The sequence below is a fragment of the Petaurus breviceps genome, unplaced genomic scaffold, assembly GCF_028583685.1.
Source record: "Petaurus breviceps papuanus isolate PSGF00001 unplaced genomic scaffold, PetGlider_PUasm1.0 90731, whole genome shotgun sequence".
In the NCBI taxonomy this organism is placed as follows: domain Eukaryota; kingdom Metazoa; phylum Chordata; class Mammalia; order Diprotodontia; family Petauridae; genus Petaurus; species Petaurus breviceps.
This window is the reverse complement of record NW_027187325.1, coordinates 11,696,149-11,714,965: the sequence shown is the minus strand read 5'-3', so window position 1 is coordinate 11,714,965 and position 18,817 is coordinate 11,696,149. Positions and strand designations below refer to the sequence as shown.

Here is an 18,817-nt window from a genome sequence, read left to right as displayed (position 1 = left end):
AAAGGAATAATCGCTAAACCTTTATGAAGAAAATTAGTTGGAAAGTTTTAAATGATAGCTTTTTTTTTCACCTTAACTAATTATTAAAAAACTGAGACAAGTATGATATTAACTCACAAACCCTTGACCTAATTGTCCTCATGTTATTTTAAAGAACTAAATGACCCTGACTTATACAGGAGTACCTATACTAAACCCTAAGCCTAATAACTTTATCTTATAGTTATTTAAAATGTTCCAGAATCAAGTATTTAATAGATTTTGTTGTATGTTTCTAAGGGCCCCTGCTGGGTCTGTCTGACCACTCCAGCTTGTAGATATGGACTCTAGACATCTACAGATTGCCCCTGCTCCTGAGTGGACATATGAGCCAAGGGACCTGAAAAAGATGATATCAGATGCAGATAGCTTTCCCAAGAGTCCAGACCAGGCCTGCACCCCAATTGACCGGGAAGACAGGCTTAGTCCTGATGGTCTAGAAAATGAGAAAGATGAGATGGTAGAAGGGGTTTATCAGCAATGGTGTGAGAAGTTTTCAGAGGGTAAAAAATAAAAGGAGGGATTGTGTAAGAGAGGTGAAAACTTCTCAGACTACACCCTAAAATGGAGACAGTGCTCTAAATTCAAGTTGGGCTTCTGCTGCAGCTAGGCCTAAATTTCGCTTTTGTAATTAGGCTTTGGCTATAGCTAGGCCTTCAAATCCCGCCTCAGAAACTTGACACGCTTACTAGCTGTGTGACCTTGGGCAAGTCACTTAACCCCAATTGCCTTATCCTTCCCCCTCCAAAAAGCAAAAAACAACAAGAAAAAAGTAGAATTTTGGAAGTATCTTAACTACAGGTTTGTAATGGATAAACATTTACTCAGTTGGTTTTCTATCCAGTTACTAAAAAGCATCTCTATGAGATAGCATAGTATAATAATAATTATGATAGTAGCATTTATATAGTGCTTTAAAGTTAGTAAAACACATGGCATATGTATGCATATATGCATAAATATATACGTATGTATATACACATGTATACATGTACACATACCTGCTTGTGTGCATGCAGATGTGTGTATAAGACATGTGTGTACATACATGCATGTTATACATACATGTGTATATGAATACATGCACATACACATCATTTGGATAGAAAGTAGGTTTCAAAATCAGGAAGTCTAGGATTCAAGGCCCATCTCTGGCACATGCTAGCTCTGTGGTCATAACTGCCACTCTCTAAGACTTTTAAGTTGTAGAAAAGGTCTGCATTGATAGGTGAAAGTTCACTCTGCAAGGGAAGCTCAGGTTCATTCCAAAAGCAGCATTTTCTGGTAAGAAGACAATCACCAAAACTGAAAGAGCTGATGGGTTTAATTTACTTAGGAAAAATCCAAGTGGATAATAACCTTGTCCTTTTCCCAACTGTCAATAGGAATGAGGATATTGAGGAGCCTGCATACAATGATACCACCACTAATGAAGAGCCCCAGATACATGTTGGATTTTTGTGAGTTCAGACTAAATCTCTTCCCTTCTTTGCTGATACTGTGGACATGGTAGCTAAATCCCCTCTCCCTACCCCTCCACTGGCAAAGGTTGGAGGAGGCATATCTTCTCATATCCCCTCTTTGGGTACAAGCTTTTGACAAATGTTATTAAGCATTTGCTATAGGCACTGTTATGATGAAGTGGAAAGTGGAAATGAGCCAGTATATTAAATGGAAGTTAGGAGAGCTGGGCCCTGATGGGACAGGTGCAGGAATGAAAAGCCCTCTGTGCCTATTTATTGTCTGTAAAAATTATTACACATCTTTGTTGGGAATTGAGATAACCATTCCCATCTGCTGCAGGATGGGGGGGAATTGCACAGATGTCAAAGCCTATTTACCTTCATTCCTCAAATTGTGTTATCAGAGGACCACAATATCATCCTTTTTTGTTTTCCAGCAGCAATTTTTTCCTTTAAGGGGTATCTATGGAATAACTGACAGAATAATAATAGTAACTATTGTCCAGTAATATAACAAAGCAGCTTTATGTAGTTACAAAGGAATAATACCATATATGTATGTGTGTATGTATATATGTGTGTGTGTATACACATGCATGTATATTTATTTTTTTTATTCTCATTGCTACAGTTCAAGTTGAGTTTTGACCCTTTACTCTCCCCACTCCCAACCCCTTTATCCAGGCAGTTTCATGTGAATGAATTCCCTGTTTTATTTTCTAGGCATGATAGAGGAAATGATTGTCTCCTAGTGAATGTCCTCCAACTCAAGAATTTTGCTGGGCTGATTGTGAAAGAGGGCTGCAAAATGTAAGTGAACACTCTAATTCAACTTTATCTCTTCAAATTTCAAAGACATAGGGGTTTCTTTAAAGTGTATGCCCTTCCCTTCTTAGTCCAGAAGGCAGCCTTTTCTTCCATGCATGATGACAAGTTCTTCATGAAATGCTATAGCCAAAATAATATATCACCTAGCACCTAGGTTTCTGGTAGTCTGCCTCTTGAAAGAGAACTAAGCTGGACCTTTAGAGCAGTAGTGTCAAACTCAAATACAAATGGGTCTGGAGAAAACATCAAATTAACTATCTGTGTTTTATTGTATTTTATTTGTTTTGTTAAACATTTCCCAGTAACATTTTAATCTTGTTCAACCTCACTTGGGATGTGTTTGACACCTCAGTCTTAAAGAATGGGCATCACCACTATACCAGGGTAAGGAAGGATATAAGTAATCTACATATTTTAGATGAAAAACAGACAAATAGTATCTCAAGGAACAACTTCTTGAGTGAATTTTTATTTTAACACACACACATGCTATCTAAATTTGTGGGATATAAAACTATTCTTGAAATAGAAATTCTGTAGAAACTCACTAATTTGAATTGACTAGTGGGAAATGACCATTCTGAAATGTGAAATATTTTTAAGGATCAATATCAGTAAGCATTCACTTACCACCTACTATGTGCCAGGAACTTTGCTTTGCTCTGGGAATAAGAAGACAAAAATGAAATTGTCTTTGCTCTTAAGACTCTATACATTTGTAAAGCTAAGCATGAGCAGCTTTCCAGAGGAATGCTGCTCTGAACAGCTTCAAGGTTCTGATTACACAGTATAGTGAACTCTGTTTATTCAGTAACAAACTAAGACAAAACATTCACAGAAATCCAAGTACAGCATTCACAATGTTATAGCGTAACAGCTTATCACTAAAATGGCCACATAGTTTTTAAGCAAATTACATTCATTCAGTAAGTAAGTCCTTAATTCAGTCACAAAGTACAAAGGTCAAAGTTCTCCACTAGGTCACATTGTCTTAATCTCTTCATTCAAAAAGTCTTCTTTCTTTTTAATTGGGGAAGTCCTTAACTCAGTCATCTAGATGTAAAGGTAAAAGTTCTCCACCCCTAGGCCACAGTAAATCATGATCTTCTCAGTTTGCATTAAATACCCAAGGAGAGCTCTTTCCATCTTGACTCAAGGCAGACTCTCAGCTTCCATGGTTCCTCTTTCATGGTCTCAGCTCCTGCCCAAATCTATCCAACTGTCACCTCAGTTCAAAGGAGACAGCTCTCAGTTCCTTGTCCAGCTCCTTATGCAGTTCCTGTTCCATATTGAAGCTCCCAGTGTCTGGTCGACCCCAAGTCCTTCACAGGACTTCCTTCCCTGTTCCTGGGAAGACAAAGCTTAACAAAGCCACAATAACATCCATTCACATTGCTGGTATCCTCATCAATTCCCTTTATTCCTGTGAAATCAACATAGACCCAACTACAAGGTGTGAAGAATCAACACAAATCATCAGTCTAGTCCCAGGACCTCTGAAAATGTCAGTAAGACTCTCCTCCAGGATTTCTGTAAACACACAAGAAAATCCTCTTTTAGGGCTTCTGAACCAGCAGTAAGGTCCCAGGGCTTCTGTAACAACAGCAACATCCTCTATAAAGACAAATCTTACAAAGTAACATCAAAACAGCAAAGTACCAGCACCACAGTCATGCTTCCTCCCAGTTCTCTCTTCTCATTCCTCAATTTTTTTCAATTCTCTTCTCAGTTCTTCTCAGTTCTCAGTTCTGCCACCACAAGTTCTGTTCTCAATTCGTAGCAGTTCTCAGGATCCTAGCAGTTCTTTCTCTCTCAGCAATTCTGGCTCTCTAGCTTGGGCTTTTCCTTATATATTGTATTATCCCCTCCCTGTTCTGCCCCTTCCTGTTACATCAGCAACTTCCTCCCAATGTGGGGTTCACAAGTTCTGGATCTTAATACTTGATATGTTGGTGAACTGAAACAGGTACTAAATACCTGTTTGATTGCCAATACAAGAGGCAAGGAAGATCTTCAAGTTCCTGTTACCGTTACAACATTCGATCCTGAAATTTTATCACTCTTTAGTACTTTCATTAACATACACTAGTTTAATAAATAATTGCCATTTGAAGACAAAGAAGGTGTTGTTATACCGCCCCTAACCTTGTACTGTCCTCTCTGGTGATGGAGAGCATTTGAGCCTTGGGGGCTGAGGAGAGGTCCAAGGGAGGGAGAAAGTTATAGCTTGTGGGCTTAAAAATGAGAGATGCCAACAAGCCACTTCAGGATTGAAAACATTTAGTTCTTTCCTAGCTCTCTTATACATCATATTTTCAAAACCAGAGATTAAATAGTATTATACTATGTTTATAATATAACATTATTTATAAATGAGTATTCCTAAAGGGTTATAAGCAGGTTTTTTAAAGATAAATATCCCCCTTGTGATTTCATTTACACTAATTTGTTTTTGCTAATTGTAAAGATAGTAAAGAGTAAACTTTCTCCATGAGTCACTCTGTAATCTGAATTAGTGAATTTTTATTTTAGTTGTATTTTTTTTTAACATACAGACTCCTTAATGTGACATTCAAAACCCTCCATATTTTGGCTTCTAGGCTTATTTCATAGTACTTGAAATACTAACTAGAAACTAACCAGACGTAACTATTTACAATTCCTGAACTTTGCCTGTGTCTTCACAGGACCTTCCTCATTTATGCTTTTTGCATTTCTCATTAAACTGTAAGGATCAATTGAGATAGTACTTCTGTGAAACTATCCTTGATCCCAATAGTTATAATATTATCTTCCCTTATCAGATATTTCTGTCAACTGAACTTCAGCTGATTAAACTTGTTTTTAGGATGTATCTTCCTATAGAATGTAATCAGCCTGAGGGCAGGGACTAATTCTTCTTTGTCTTTTTATCTCCCACTACCTACTGGGATACCACTCAGCTTGCTAATATTAGGTACTCTTTCTTTATGTGAGGAGAGAGAGAGAAAGAGAGAGAGAGAGAGAGAGAGAGAGAGAGAGAGAGAGAGAGAGAGAGAGAGAGAGAGAGAGTGTGTGTGTGTGTATTTTGGGGTTAAGTGACTTGCCCAAAGTCACACAGCTAGTAGTCTCAGGCTGAATTTGAACTCTGGTCCTCCTGACTCCAAGGTTGGTACTTTTATTCACTGCAACACCTAGCTGCCTCAATAGATGTTTTTAAAATTTAATTTTATGCAAGGCTTTTCCCCAGATCTTCAGTAACTTTTTTTTAGTCTTCTGTCAAAGGAAAGTAGTACTCACCTTTGATGTTTTTATAGAAACAGAATTTTAAAGCTATGAGAGGGCTTAGAAATTATGTAGTCCAATGCCTTCTTTTTGCAGATGAGGAAGCTAAGATGGTGAAAAGCAAATCGACTGCTTATGGCTTATTAATGGCAGGGCTGATAGTAGAAGTTGTTTCCTTATTCTCAGTTCTGTGCTCTTTATATTTTTCCAAACTATGTTTCTTGCCAAAGAATATCTATGATATTATCTATTACTATGCGATTGCTGTTGATTAGAAATATGTATGCGTGTATATGTACATACATACACACACGTACAACATAGGTTGTACAGTCTTATCAAATGACTGTTTAATACCTGTTCAAAACTTGCTGTATTTTTAATTTACTTCCAGACACATTAGAGTCTATTTGCCAACTCTTGACTCGGGCACACCAAACACTTACTGCTCCAAAGCTCTGGAATTTCAAGCTCCGTTAATATTTAATGAAGTTTTCCAAATCCCTGCCCATTCAAGTGTCTTAAAATTAAAGTCACTTCAGCTGTATGTTTGTTCTGTTGACCATCAACTTCAAGAGGAACTGCTGGTAAGTGGTTGTTTTCTTTTTTAAGGGGGTTATTTTATAAAGGGAATTCATATTCTTTAGATTAATCCAACTCAACAGAAAGGGAAGAGGGTGGCAGTACACATACACACAATGGGAGAAGGAGATGGGGAGAGAGACAGAGACAGAGGAGATCTAGTATTTCATTGGAATGGGTGCTTTCACCACGAATCGCAGTTGTTGCCACCTTTTCTTACCTTACTATAGAAGCTTCATGAGCCATTGTGACAAAGACATTTTCATCCCCTGGTAGATAACGTTCTGGTGATGAGGCTTTCCTAAGTGGGCTAGGCTCAAGTCAGGTGCTGTTGTGCTCATGGTTATAGCCTTTGGGGCTTGGTAGGATCTCCCAAAATTTGTGCTGTCATTGGCATAGCCTTTGAATGCCTGAGGTTACAATACCAGGATAGATTGCAATAGGTACTATTGAAATTCTCCCCCTCTCTCTCTCTTACTCTTTCGTCCTCCTCCTCTTTCTGCTGCTAAAGTAACTGGTGAAATAGAAAATGCTTTGTGGCAATCTACTTTTATTTATGTCACTTATTTCCAGGGAATTGCTCAGATTAATTTGGCTGACTATGAGAGTTCCAGTGAAATGCAGTTGCGCTGGTATTCTATTCAGGTCTTCACCAGCTCAGACCCCCAGAGGACCAAAGGGAGTAACCAGTTGGAAGAAGGCACAGCAGAGGGTCATGGAAATAACACCAGTGTGAAAACGGTAGAGATGGTTACTTAGGGGGATTGCGTGTTGGGAACTGTCAAAAAAAAATTTAACATTTTAGTTTTTAAGAAAAATCTATTGGGATCTTAAAGTATTTAGGATATAGTAAGTAGAAGTGCATAGTAAGCTTATTGAAGCAAGTATTTAAAATAGTGAGAGGAAGCATGGCAGAGTAGATAGAGACCTTACCTCACATACATGAAGATCTAAGTTTAAGTTCCTCCTCTGACTAATACTCAATGTGTGACCCTGGAAAAGCCATTCAACCTCTTAGTACTCTGCCACCCCTCCCCCCCCCCCCCACCTCCCCCACCCCAGGCCAGTCTCTTAAAATTTTTGGAAGATGTTGCTGATCTTCATTGATAGAGGAAGTTCCTCATCTGGAGCTTCCTGTATTGATAAACTCACATTCATGATTTAGAAAGCACTTAAGCATTACACACCTGTGGAAGTTTCAGCAGAATAGATTTTTCTTTATGCAAAATAATTTATAAACACAGGTGATTCGTTGTTAGGTGTTTTATGTTTTGAATATATTTAGGTCTCCACAAAAGGTGACGGTTTATGCATTTAAGTCTTAAAGTATTACTGAGTCTATGGGGAGTGAATTCTTTTCTACCAGGGAGCTACCAGGGACCATTATCTGTATTATACTAGATTTTCTTTTGTGTGTACGGTCTCTATTCTTCGTTTCAACTGTAGAAATTGCTGGTCTAAAGAGGTTTCCAGGAATGCCATTTTCTCTTTCAGGATGCTGTCACAGTCCTGTTAGCCAGGACCACAGCCCAGCTAGAAGCGGTGGAAAGAGAATTGGCAGAGGAGAGAGTAAAATTGGAATATACAGAAGAAGAAATCTTAGAGATGGAAAGGAAAGAAGATCAAGGGGAGGCTGTATCTGAAAGGTGAACGGTCTTCCACCTCTCTTTGAATTTGCCTTCCGAAAAAGGATGAATTTTAGCTGAAAGCTCCTTTGATTTAATTGGGAAAGAATTTAAGCAATCATTTCATAAGAAAAATGAAGCATAATTTCATGAGGGATATGCAGTTGATGGAAAGATAATGATATAAGAATCAGTAGATTTAGTTTCTATTCCTTCTGTAGCAATGTGACCTTCATTAAATAATCTATCTGAGCCTCAGTTTTCTCATTGGTGAAATGAAGAGAGTGGATTAAATGAATTCTGTGGTTTCAGTTAGATTCACTTCTAAACACTTGTATTTCTACAAAAACAAAACAACTTTCGTAGAGGTAGCGAAATAGAAGGTAGTGTTACTTCCAACAGCACTTCAGAATTAATGCTATTCAGGTGTTTCTTAGAAATCATAGTGAAGAGTTTCTGTCAGAGCAAATCATAACCCAAAGGGCCAGAGAATGAATTACTGACCATTATAGACTTGTACTCATTGAAGTGTGATTAAATAACCAAGGAGTCACAGCAAATTGCTTTCTTCCTCCTCCTCACATCCTGTCCATTTCTATGATTAATCATATTCCTATTCTTTCCATATATATCCTACTGATTCTTTCTCTTTCCATATAATTCTATCCTGGATTATCTTTGAATACAGGAGGAAATGCATTAGATTAAATCAAATATTAGAGGCAGAAACAATCATAAACATGAGCTGATCTATCTAATCTTTACCTTCATCATATCATGGAGCCTCCAAGGATTCCTTCTTTTTGATATATATATTAAATAATAGACTAGCAAAGCAAACCAATTATATTGGAGCACATTTACTAATATTTTTTTTAAAACAAGGTCATTGGATTCCAGAGTAAGAACCCCTGATCCAGTAGATCCCCTTCATTTTTACAGACACCCAGACAGGTTAATTGATTTGTCCAAGATTATACACACAGCTAGCAGGAGGCAAAGACCAGACTCAAACCAGTCTGTAACTTCTTTTTCTCTTAAACTATATCCAGTCGAGAGAGGGAAGGAAGCATGGATGGAGTCTATTTCCATTACTCCATAACTGAATATTCAAAGGTTGTACTCAAATTCTATATAATAAGTCAAAATGAACTTCATGGATGATATTATTCACCATGCAGCTTAGTAGAAGCAACATGGTACAGTGTAAAGAACGTTGAACTGAGGTGGGAATCAGAACATTTGGTTCTACTCATGACTCCATTGGGCAACTGAGTTTCTGTTTTTGCCGTCTGTTAAATGGCAGTGGGGAAACCCACCGTGTCCTCCACACGAGGATGTTAAGCTCAAATGAGGATGTACAGCCTTTTGTAAATTGCAGCCTAATATAAATGTGAGATCAACTTGTGCAAAATGCAAAACCCCGTGAATTCTTCTGGGTTCATCTTAAACAGGCCTTCATGTGCTTTCCCTGCATATGTCAGTTAAATAGGTGGCTATTAGAGCCACTGGTGTTACTTCTGTCTGAAAGGGAGTATAAAATCCTGTGCTTTAGAGTAACCTTTTTTGGGTCTCTTGAATGTCCTGACTTTAGGAGCTGGCAAGCAGAATCTGTTGACAGTGGCTGTAGTAATTGCACACAGACCAGTCCTCCTTACCCAGAGGCCTATTGTGTTGGTGTTGAATCCCGCCATGGACATATGTTTGCAGGTCAGGCAGATCAATACGGTTCTGGGAAGATTCAGCCTCCTTCTCTTAAGGTAAGTAGAGAAAGTCATACGATTTTTACCTTGGATATAACTGCTGGTGCTTTAATTATTCTAATTAGAGAAAAAGTTCTTTAATGTGCTCCTGTTCTTATAGGTGATATAGTCCATCTCCTTAAGGAATTTGTGATTTAAATTTGGGAACTGAAACAAAATGACAGATGGCCAAACCCAGACAGATTTTGAATTCTCTGCATTACATCATACAAATGCATACAAAATTCTAATTGTACTGGGGGGAAGGATAATTAGTGGGATAAATGATACAGAAGTATAAATGTCTTTTTAATTTCAGAAAGCTTCTCAGGGGAAGGGAGTTTTATTTAAGGAAATTTTCCATTGACAGAAAGGAAATTGTTTGGTAGACTGGAAGAGAGAGGTCATCCTACCTACTTGAAATAGCATGTGCAAATATTCAGGAGTAAGACATGGTGAGGAGTTTGCATGGCAAGGGATTGAAATTTTAGTTTAATTCAATAAATATGCTTTAAGATGCTGAAACAGGCACTAGAGATACAAAGGTGGAAAATGATATTGTTCCTGCTCCTAAATAGCTTAGAGTTTAGTAAGGGGATGAGATGTAGTCACAAATAAATATGCAAGTGAGAAGGAGAAAAGGGAACAGGAGAAGTCAACCAGATTGGCATGAGAGGTTGAAGAGGGTTTGGTCTTTTAGAGCTAAAGGGGTCAAATAGTTTTCATGGAAGAGGAAGGAGCTGGTTCTTGATGGAAAAAAAGGATTTCAGCAAGCAAATATGTTCCAAAAATTGAGGACACTTTGGGAAAATACGTGAAGGCAAGGAAAGGGGAAGGAAGACTGGGGAAGGAAGGGGAGGTAGGAGATTTTTACTATTTGCTGGGAGAACATTTTCATCAAGAGTCTTAAATTCATGATCAAAGTTTCATTTGATTGCAAGGTTTTAAGCTTTAAAATTCAAATAATGGTTAATGGGTATGGGCAATTTAAAAAAGAAAAAGACTAGAATCAGAGAATTAAGAAAAGACAGATTGCCTTGATTTAGTAAAGTTAAGAATTGTAACCCAAGGTTTTTTGATGTAGGTAATAAAGATTGACCACTATAGAGCCAAGGCAATATTCGCAATATTTGCAGTATTCACAATATTCATAGCACCAGTGGCAACTATGAATGTGCCAGCATAATTCTGAATCACAAAATGTAACAGACTCTCCATATATAAGACAGAAGCAAAACATTCAGACACCAGAAAGCCAAATCCCAACAACAGAAATCCATGATAGCAGCAAAGAAGTTAATACACCTTATCACCACAAAGAACAACACCATACCTTTAGCCTTCCCACAAACAAACACTCACAAGCTTAGCTGTCTCCTTGCCAGTGTCCTCTCTTTCCTGCCAGGCTAACTGTTCTGCCTCCCAGCTTCCTCTGGGCTCTGTTCCACCTGTTCAGTTCTCCTCCCACCACAGGCTCCATGTTATATAGACATTTTATATATATATATATATATCCATGTTAATAAACATTTGGTCTATTAAAGGGCAGGGGAAATCTTCAAATTCCAACAACAAATATTGACCACTGAGATACAAAGAAAATAGCAGCAAGATTTGGCATTTGACTAGTCAAGGACAAAATAAAAATAAACCTAATATGATCTCAAAATTCTGAGTCTTGAGACTCAGAACTGAGTCTAATAAGAATGGGATAGATTCATTGTAGTACAGTAGAAAAAAGTAGTGGCTCTGGAGTTAAAAAAGAAATCTTGACTCTGTATATTTGTAATATATATCGATATAGTTGCGTAATATTTATATGTGTGTGTATATATCTATGTATGTATATAGATATATATCTATGTAGATAGATATACACACACGTGTGTGGGTCGAGAGAGAGACAGAGAAAGAGAGTCAATTGATAAGCACTTAGATATATATGCCAGGTATTGCGCTAAGTGCTGAGAATACAAGGAAAGATGACGATATGTACTTCCCATCACGGAGCTCAGATTCCAAAGGGAGAGACAACATTCAAGAAGAGATATACAGAGTAGATGGAAGATACTCTGAGAGAGAAAGCAGTATTAGCAGGAGGGTAGAATGGAGTATGAGGTGCCTGTGGAAAGTGGGATTTGAGCTAAATCTTTTTTTGTTTGTTTGTTTTTGTCTTTTTGGAGGGGGGAAGGCAAGGCAGTTGAGATTGTAACTTGTCCAAGGTCACGTAGCTAGTAAGTATGCTAAGCTTCTGAAGCTAAATTTGAACTCAGGTCCTCCTGACTCCAGGGCCAGTGCTCTATTCACTACTCCACCCAGATGCCCCTGACCTGAGTCTTAAAGGAACCCAGGAAGGCTAAGAATTGGAAAGGAGGAGGGAGAGCATTTGAAGCACGAGACAAAGCCAGTGCAAAGGCATTGGAGTCTGTATATAAAGTGCTGTGTGAGGAACATCAGTTATGCTAGTATAGCCAAATGGTAGAGTGTGTAATGGAGAGTAAAGTATGAGAAGAGCGGAAAAGTAGGAAGGGTCCAGGTCGTAAAGGGCTTTAAATGCCAAATAGAGGGTTCGGGGGTGGGGGGCAGTGTCTGTTATTCTAGGTAATAGGGAGCCACTGGAGTTTATTGAATAAGTCATGAACAAACCCAGGCTTTAGGAAAATCACTTTGGCAACTGAGTTGGTGGATGCATTAGGGTATGGAGGGACTTGAGAGAGAGATGAATCAGAAAGGTATTTCAATAGGCAAGATGGTAAGATGATGAGTCCTTGAACAAGGGTGGTTGCTGTGTAAGTGGAAAGGAGGGGGCACAGACAGGAGATGTTGTAAAGGTAAAAACAAGACTTGGCAAGAGATTAGAGAGATGTGTGGAGGAAACTCAGAGTCAAAAACAACACTGAGGCTATAAGCTTGGTTTTCTCCAAGGATTGTGGTGTTGGCTACAGTAATAGGTTCTGTTTTGGAGCTCATGAGTTTCAGATGCCTGCAGGGCATCTAATTTGAGGTCTACAGTACATCTAATTTCAATGTGCAAAAGGCAGCTAGCTTTGGGGAAAGCCGTTTTAGCTGAAGAATGAGGTTAGAAGCTGGTTTGCTGGTGTTTTAGAATGTGAGAGAAGTAGAGACACATAGTCTCCACTAGATGGCTTTCCTAAGGAGTTTAGCCACAAATGGAATGGGACAGATGACACAAGAGCTTTCAGAGAAGGTTGTGGGGCTTTGTGGGCCCACGAGAGCCATGTGTTTGTATGCAGCAGGGAAGGAATCACTAAATAAGGAGAGATTAAGGGTTATAAAGTTATTGGTGATGATAGTGGGAAGCACGAAGCACAAACTAGAGAAAATAGGAGGGGTTGGAATCAGTGATGTATGTAGAAGAGTTTGCCTCAACGAGAAAGAGATACTGAGAGAACACATTGTAGTGATGTGAGGTAAGAAGGAAAGGAGAAGAGGGAGCTCTGGGCCAATGGTCTCACTTTTTCAGATGAGATATGAGTTGAGATCTTTAGCAGAGAGAGTCAAGTATGGGTAGCATCTGCCCAACACTTAACTGTTAACCAGAGATTCAAGTAATAGAAAATTCTACAATATCAAGATCTGTTACCATATCTGTTCCATACAAGTCAGGAAATTCTCAGCCCCTGATTGGCATAAGTCGTCAACTAATAGGGTATTTGAGTTTTGCATTTCAAATAAAAAAAAAAATGAGGCAGGGAACACTAGGCACCAGTAATCCTAAAGCCAGCCTGCCAAAATGAAACTGGACAAAGAGAATGAGTGCTTAAATTAAACTAGTTCTTTTAAATCCAAATCATTTGGGGCTATTATTCATCCAGCTTGATTTTAGCTAATAATACTAAGTGAAAAGCTTGATTTTTTTTTTTTATAGTTTAAAATTTCTTGGAGCTGAGTTTCAAGTGACTGATGAGTTTTTCCTTTGAGTTCCCTTGGATTTGACCCTTTCTTTCCATTTTCATTGCCAGTACCTCAGGCAAGGCCATCATCTTCCCATACCTGGATTACTTGGCTAATCTTTTGACTAACCAACCTCCATTTTCTGTCTTTTGCAGTTTATTCCACATAGCACTTCCAGATTAATCTTTCTAAAACACTGCTTCCCATGTGACTTCTGCTTCAGAATCTAGTTTGATTTCCTCTCAGATCACATTCAGATTTCTCAGTTAGACTTTCAAAGTGCTCTGCTATCTAGTTCACCATAGGTATTTCTCTTTTTTGCCCACCAGTCCCCAATATGGACCTTCCTTTCTAATATAGTCCCTTCCCACCATTTTCCATTACTGTCTGTTCATTTCCACATGATTGCTAATGATTTTTCCATTTAGAATACTCTGCGTTTTTCTTTTTCTTGTTTTAACAGCCACAATTCCTTCAAGGTCCAATTTGACTAATTTTTTCCCTATGATTTTTCTTGACTAACTTCACCCAATGACCAATTTTTTATGCATGATGCTTATACTATATGCATTGTACACTTGATTTTATGATGTCTTTGAACAACCTGGTTTTTTTAGTGGCATTTGTCTTGTGTCCTCAAGAAGACTGAAAATTCTTTGAAAGAAGGGACTTCAAATCTTGCTTTATATCCTTCGTCATGTCTAGTTGCTTTTGCTGAATGATTATATCAGTCTTACTTCCTTATGTCCTAGAAGTACCAGTGGCAGTAAATATGATTTAACTTGTAGGTTGACAAGGAGACCAACACAGAGGATCTCTTCCCCGAAGAAGTTCCAGTTCTTCCAAAAGAGAGGACCAGCCGCAGGTCTCGTGGTTCTCCTTTTGTTCGAAGTAGCACAATTGTTCGTTCACAGACTTTCTCACCTGGAGCACGAAGTCAGTATGTTTGCAGAGTAAGTAAAATATTAATTTAAAGATATGCGGCATATAGTACAATTCTCGGTGCTCATGCAGTGAGGTAAGGGTCTGTATTATCCCAGAACACTTTCTGAAATATCACTTTAGGTTCCATTATATGATACCATAGCACCAGTGCAATATTTTCAGCGCCCATGATCACGATAAAGACTGTGACTATAAGTATCGCATGAGGTTCAATCACAAAATAGACCAAACTCTCCAGATAGAAGATAGAACTGAAGCATTTATTTAGACACCAGAAAACCAAATCCCAAAACCAGTAAGCCGATTCCATCATAGTACCAAAGATATTCAGAGGTCATAATAACGCTGAGAGCCACCGCATCCTTCAGCCTTCCCACAAACCAATACAAGATCAATAATTTACTCACAAACCTCTCTATCTACTTAAAGAGCTTCCTCTCTCCCCTACCTTCTTGCTAGCTCTGACCAGCTTCCTGTGGCCTCTGCTTCCCTTCAGCAAACTCCTCCCACCATAGGCTTTATGTGACCACATTCAGCCTATCAGAGTTTATCTTTACAGCAGGGAAGCTTCCTGTGGGCTCTGCTTCCCTTCAGCAAATTCCCTCCATCACAGGCTCCTTATGATTATATTCAGCCTATTAGGGGGCAGAGTGTACTTTCAAAGCAGGCAAGGTCTTCAAACTCCCCCCAGGTCTATTAAGGGGCAGGGAAGATCTTCAAATTCCCATTCTCATTACAGATACCTTAGGCAACTGGATTTAATTTGCTAAATGTAAAAAAAAAAAGAAATGAGTTCTTCACTTTCACATTTATTTGTTAAAGTGAGATATTTTTCACTTGCCAGGTAAAGGAGATGGATCAAAACATGTTGTTAGGGAGTATTTCTTTTTCCTTCATGTACTGCCCTGTCCCTTTCCCACCCCAGCCCCAAATTGAAGTGATTTATGTACAATTACTGAAGACGCTTGAGAAAGAGATCTCTGGGGTTTTTTTTTTTTTATGTTTTAATGATTGCTCTGGTTTTAAGTTATCATGTTGCTAAATGTTGCTTGAGAATTTGGGGTTAAATCACATGGAAAATAAGAATGTAAAGTGAACTAATTTGGCACTATCACAGTTATGTATTTATCCTGAGGGTAGAGACTAAAACCAAAGAAAATGAATTATATCTTGGAGTCTATAAAAGACACATTATGACTTTTTTCTTTTTAATATAGATTTTCTTCTGACTAGAAGGGTAGTAGCTTTGTAATATTGGTTTATTCTCTGAGTAGTAATGAATCTCTTTTTAAAAAATCAATTATACAAGTCATACTAAACATAGGAAGTAACAACAAAATGACAATTAAGTTTATTGATAAATATGGAGATGGTGCTTGTCAACATCATACATAAGATAAATGGTAATTTGTCAAATCCCAAAACAATTTTAGATGATTTATAGAACTACAGAAAGTGTTTTAAAACTTTTTTTTTTTTTAGCAATTAGGGTTAAGTAACTTGCTCAAAGTTACATGGCCAGTTATTTCTGGGTGTGGTGCTAGGTATCTGAGCCCGGATTTGATCCCCAGGTCATTCCCTGACACGACGCTGGAGCCGGTGCTCTTACTCACTGAGCCACCTGGCCGCCCCTAAGCAATCGGGGTTAAGTAAGTTGCTCAAGGTTATACGGCCAGGTGTTTCTGGGTGGGTGCTGAGTGTCTGAGCCCGGGATTCGATCCCCAGGTCATCCCGACACTGGAGCCAGTGCTCTTACTCGCTGTGCTACCTGGCCACCCCAAAACTTTTTAAAATATGAAGATTAAGAAATGTGTATGAGAGATCAAGCAGAGTGTCAGGAAGGGTAGAAAGTTACTTAATTCAAAACAAATATCCAGAAGGCCTGTTGAATTTCTAACTACCTTTGTGCTGTTTGCAGCTGTATCGCAGTGACAGTGACAGTTCAACCCTTCCAAGAAAGTCCCCCTTTGTCCGAAATACATTGGAACGACGTACTCTACGCTATAAGCAGGTATATTTCATACAGTACTCAGGAGGCATCAATCATCTTTCTCTGTTTTTGTTTTGTTTACAAATTTTAGAGATAATTTCTTTTTCAACTCCCCAAAACGTATCTAAGATCATGCCCTGGGTGCCTTCGCTGGAGGAGAGAAGATGGGGTAGGACAACAAAATTGCTCTCATGCTTTCAAACACATGAAGCATTGTCTTGTGAAAGAGGTTTTGGCCTTATATTCTTCTTTGTATGTGAAAATTTTTATATATTTTTTCCAATTATATGTAAAAACAATTTTTAGTATTTTTTAAAATTTCAACTTCCAAATTTCCTTCCCTCCCTACTTTCTCCTTCTCCTTGAGAAGGCAAGCAATTTGTTATAGATTATACATGTGCAATCATGTAAAATATATTTCTGTATTTTGGCTTGTATTCTGAGGCTGTACACTAAGAAGAGTGAGTTGATGGTATAGGGAGGCTTGTGAGTTTTCTGTGAGGAAGAACTTCCTAGCAATTAAGACTTCTTAGAAAACAGAATAGACTGTCTTTTTTGAGAGCATAGGGTCATAGATTTAAAGCTGGAGGGACTTTAGAGGTCATCTAATCCAATTCCCTTATTTTATAAATGAGGAAACTGAGACCAGGAGAAATTTAGTGATTTGTCCAAACAATACAGGTTTAAATTAGGGTCCCTGACTCCAGTTCAAGAATCTTTGCCATTGTCTTTTTCTTCACTGTCATTTATATTGCTTTCCTTGCAGCACCTACTTATGCATTTTCCATTTTGTGAGATTCACCATGCCAGACATTCATGGTACACAGATATTTTTAAAAAAAATTTTTTTTGCCTTTTGGAGGGGGGAGGGCAGAGCAATTGGGGTTAAGTGACTTGCCAAAGGTCACACAGCTAGTAAGTGTTAAGTGTCTGAGGCCAGATTTGAACTCAGGTCTTCCTGACTCCAAGGCTAGTGCTCTATTCACTGTGCCACCTAGCTGCCCCAGATATTTTAAATTTTAATTGTTTTTCACTACGTTCTACAAGCATCATAACTTGTATGAAAATCATTTTATTTCTTCAAATTTTCTCAATCTTGTCTCTCTGGTAATGTTGTCACCATTTTTGTTTCAAATGTTTGCAAAGAGAATAAGGAGCTAAAGATATAATCATTTAGGAATTTGTTTTAATGGGCAGATTGCATTTGTTCACAAGGGTTTTATTTTTAATTTTTAATAGGGTAGAGGAGGGAGATGGAAGAATTTTGTCAACTGGGAAAAAAAAAAAACTTAGGGGGCATCTAGGTGGTGCAGTGAATAGAGCACTGGCTCTGGAGTCAGGAGGACCTGAGTTCAAATTCAGCCTCAGATACTTAATTAACAAAGACACACATACGCGCACACACACACACCCAGCAGTGTGACCTTTTGCAAGTCACTTAACCCCAACTGCCCTACCTTCCCCCCTCCAAAAAGAAAAGAAAAGAAAAAAAAACTTATAGAGTTTACTTCTCATTTTCTTCTGGTAGAATGTAAACTTCCCAAAGATAGAAACTGTTCTGTCCTTATCTCTTTATCTCCAGCACTATGATACTATAATAATATTATCAGATGTTTGTATTTCTAAATAAAATGGTATAACCTTGTAAGGTTTTTAACATAGTCTCCATCTGTTCCAGTATCTTAAGAAGTCATACATACATCAGATAATGAATGAATGAGTCAGTCTTTTACAATATATCTACTATGTTATTGTTTTGCATTAGCCGCACATGTACAACCTATACTGAACTGCTTGTCTTCCCAGTGGGGGTGGGTGGCAGGGGGGGAAGGGAATGAATCTGGAATTGAAAGTTTTAAAATCAAATATTCAAATATATATATATGTGTGTGTGTATATGTATGTATATATATATATATATATATACTATTATTGATACCATCTTACATGTAATTAAGAAATAAGATACACAGGCACTGAGGCATAGAGATCCAATGGAAAAGTTGAAACGGGTATGGGAGAAAATATGGGAGAGAGCAGATTGGAGGTGGGGATATCCTGTGGGACTGCTGTTTTGGGGGGATGGGTGGGGGGGAAAACGGGGAGAAAATTTGTAACTCAAAATCTGGCGGAAACAAATGATGTAAATCAGAAGTTAATAAAGCATTAAAAAAAAAAGATAATGAATGAATGAATCATTCAACAAACTAAGATACTAAATTCTTTAGGCAGCTGTAGCTTTCATATGCCAGGCACCTTGTTGGCTTTGATACATGGATTAAATTTATGTCAGGAGCTAAAATCCTCTTTTTTCATAATGTTTATAAAGAGGTCACCCTGTTATTTATAATATCTAAATCATATACACAATGTGTTCTGCTTTTGTCTTTTCTGAACAGATTTTGTTGGTTTATTCACATGCTA

At 38.1% G+C, this 18,817-nt stretch overlaps 1 protein-coding gene across 6 annotated transcripts in view; it reads left to right on the top strand.

Annotated features, from left to right (window-relative positions):
* The window catches only part of WWC3 (WWC family member 3), a 220,977-nt gene that overhangs the window by 193,735 nt on the left and 8,425 nt on the right, over positions 1–18,817 (top strand). For all 6 annotated transcript variants that reach the window (XM_069066930.1, XM_069066929.1, XM_069066932.1 and 3 more), the window contains exons 13-20: positions 1,425–1,499; positions 2,226–2,312; positions 5,989–6,181; positions 6,750–6,917; positions 7,671–7,822; positions 9,396–9,561; positions 14,247–14,411; positions 16,322–16,414. In XM_069066930.1, the coding sequence (XP_068923031.1) occupies positions 1,425–1,499; positions 2,226–2,312; positions 5,989–6,181; positions 6,750–6,917; positions 7,671–7,822; positions 9,396–9,561; positions 14,247–14,411; positions 16,322–16,414 (1,099 nt within the window). The remainder of the gene's footprint in view (positions 1–1,424; positions 1,500–2,225; positions 2,313–5,988; positions 6,182–6,749; positions 6,918–7,670; positions 7,823–9,395; positions 9,562–14,246; positions 14,412–16,321; positions 16,415–18,817) is intronic.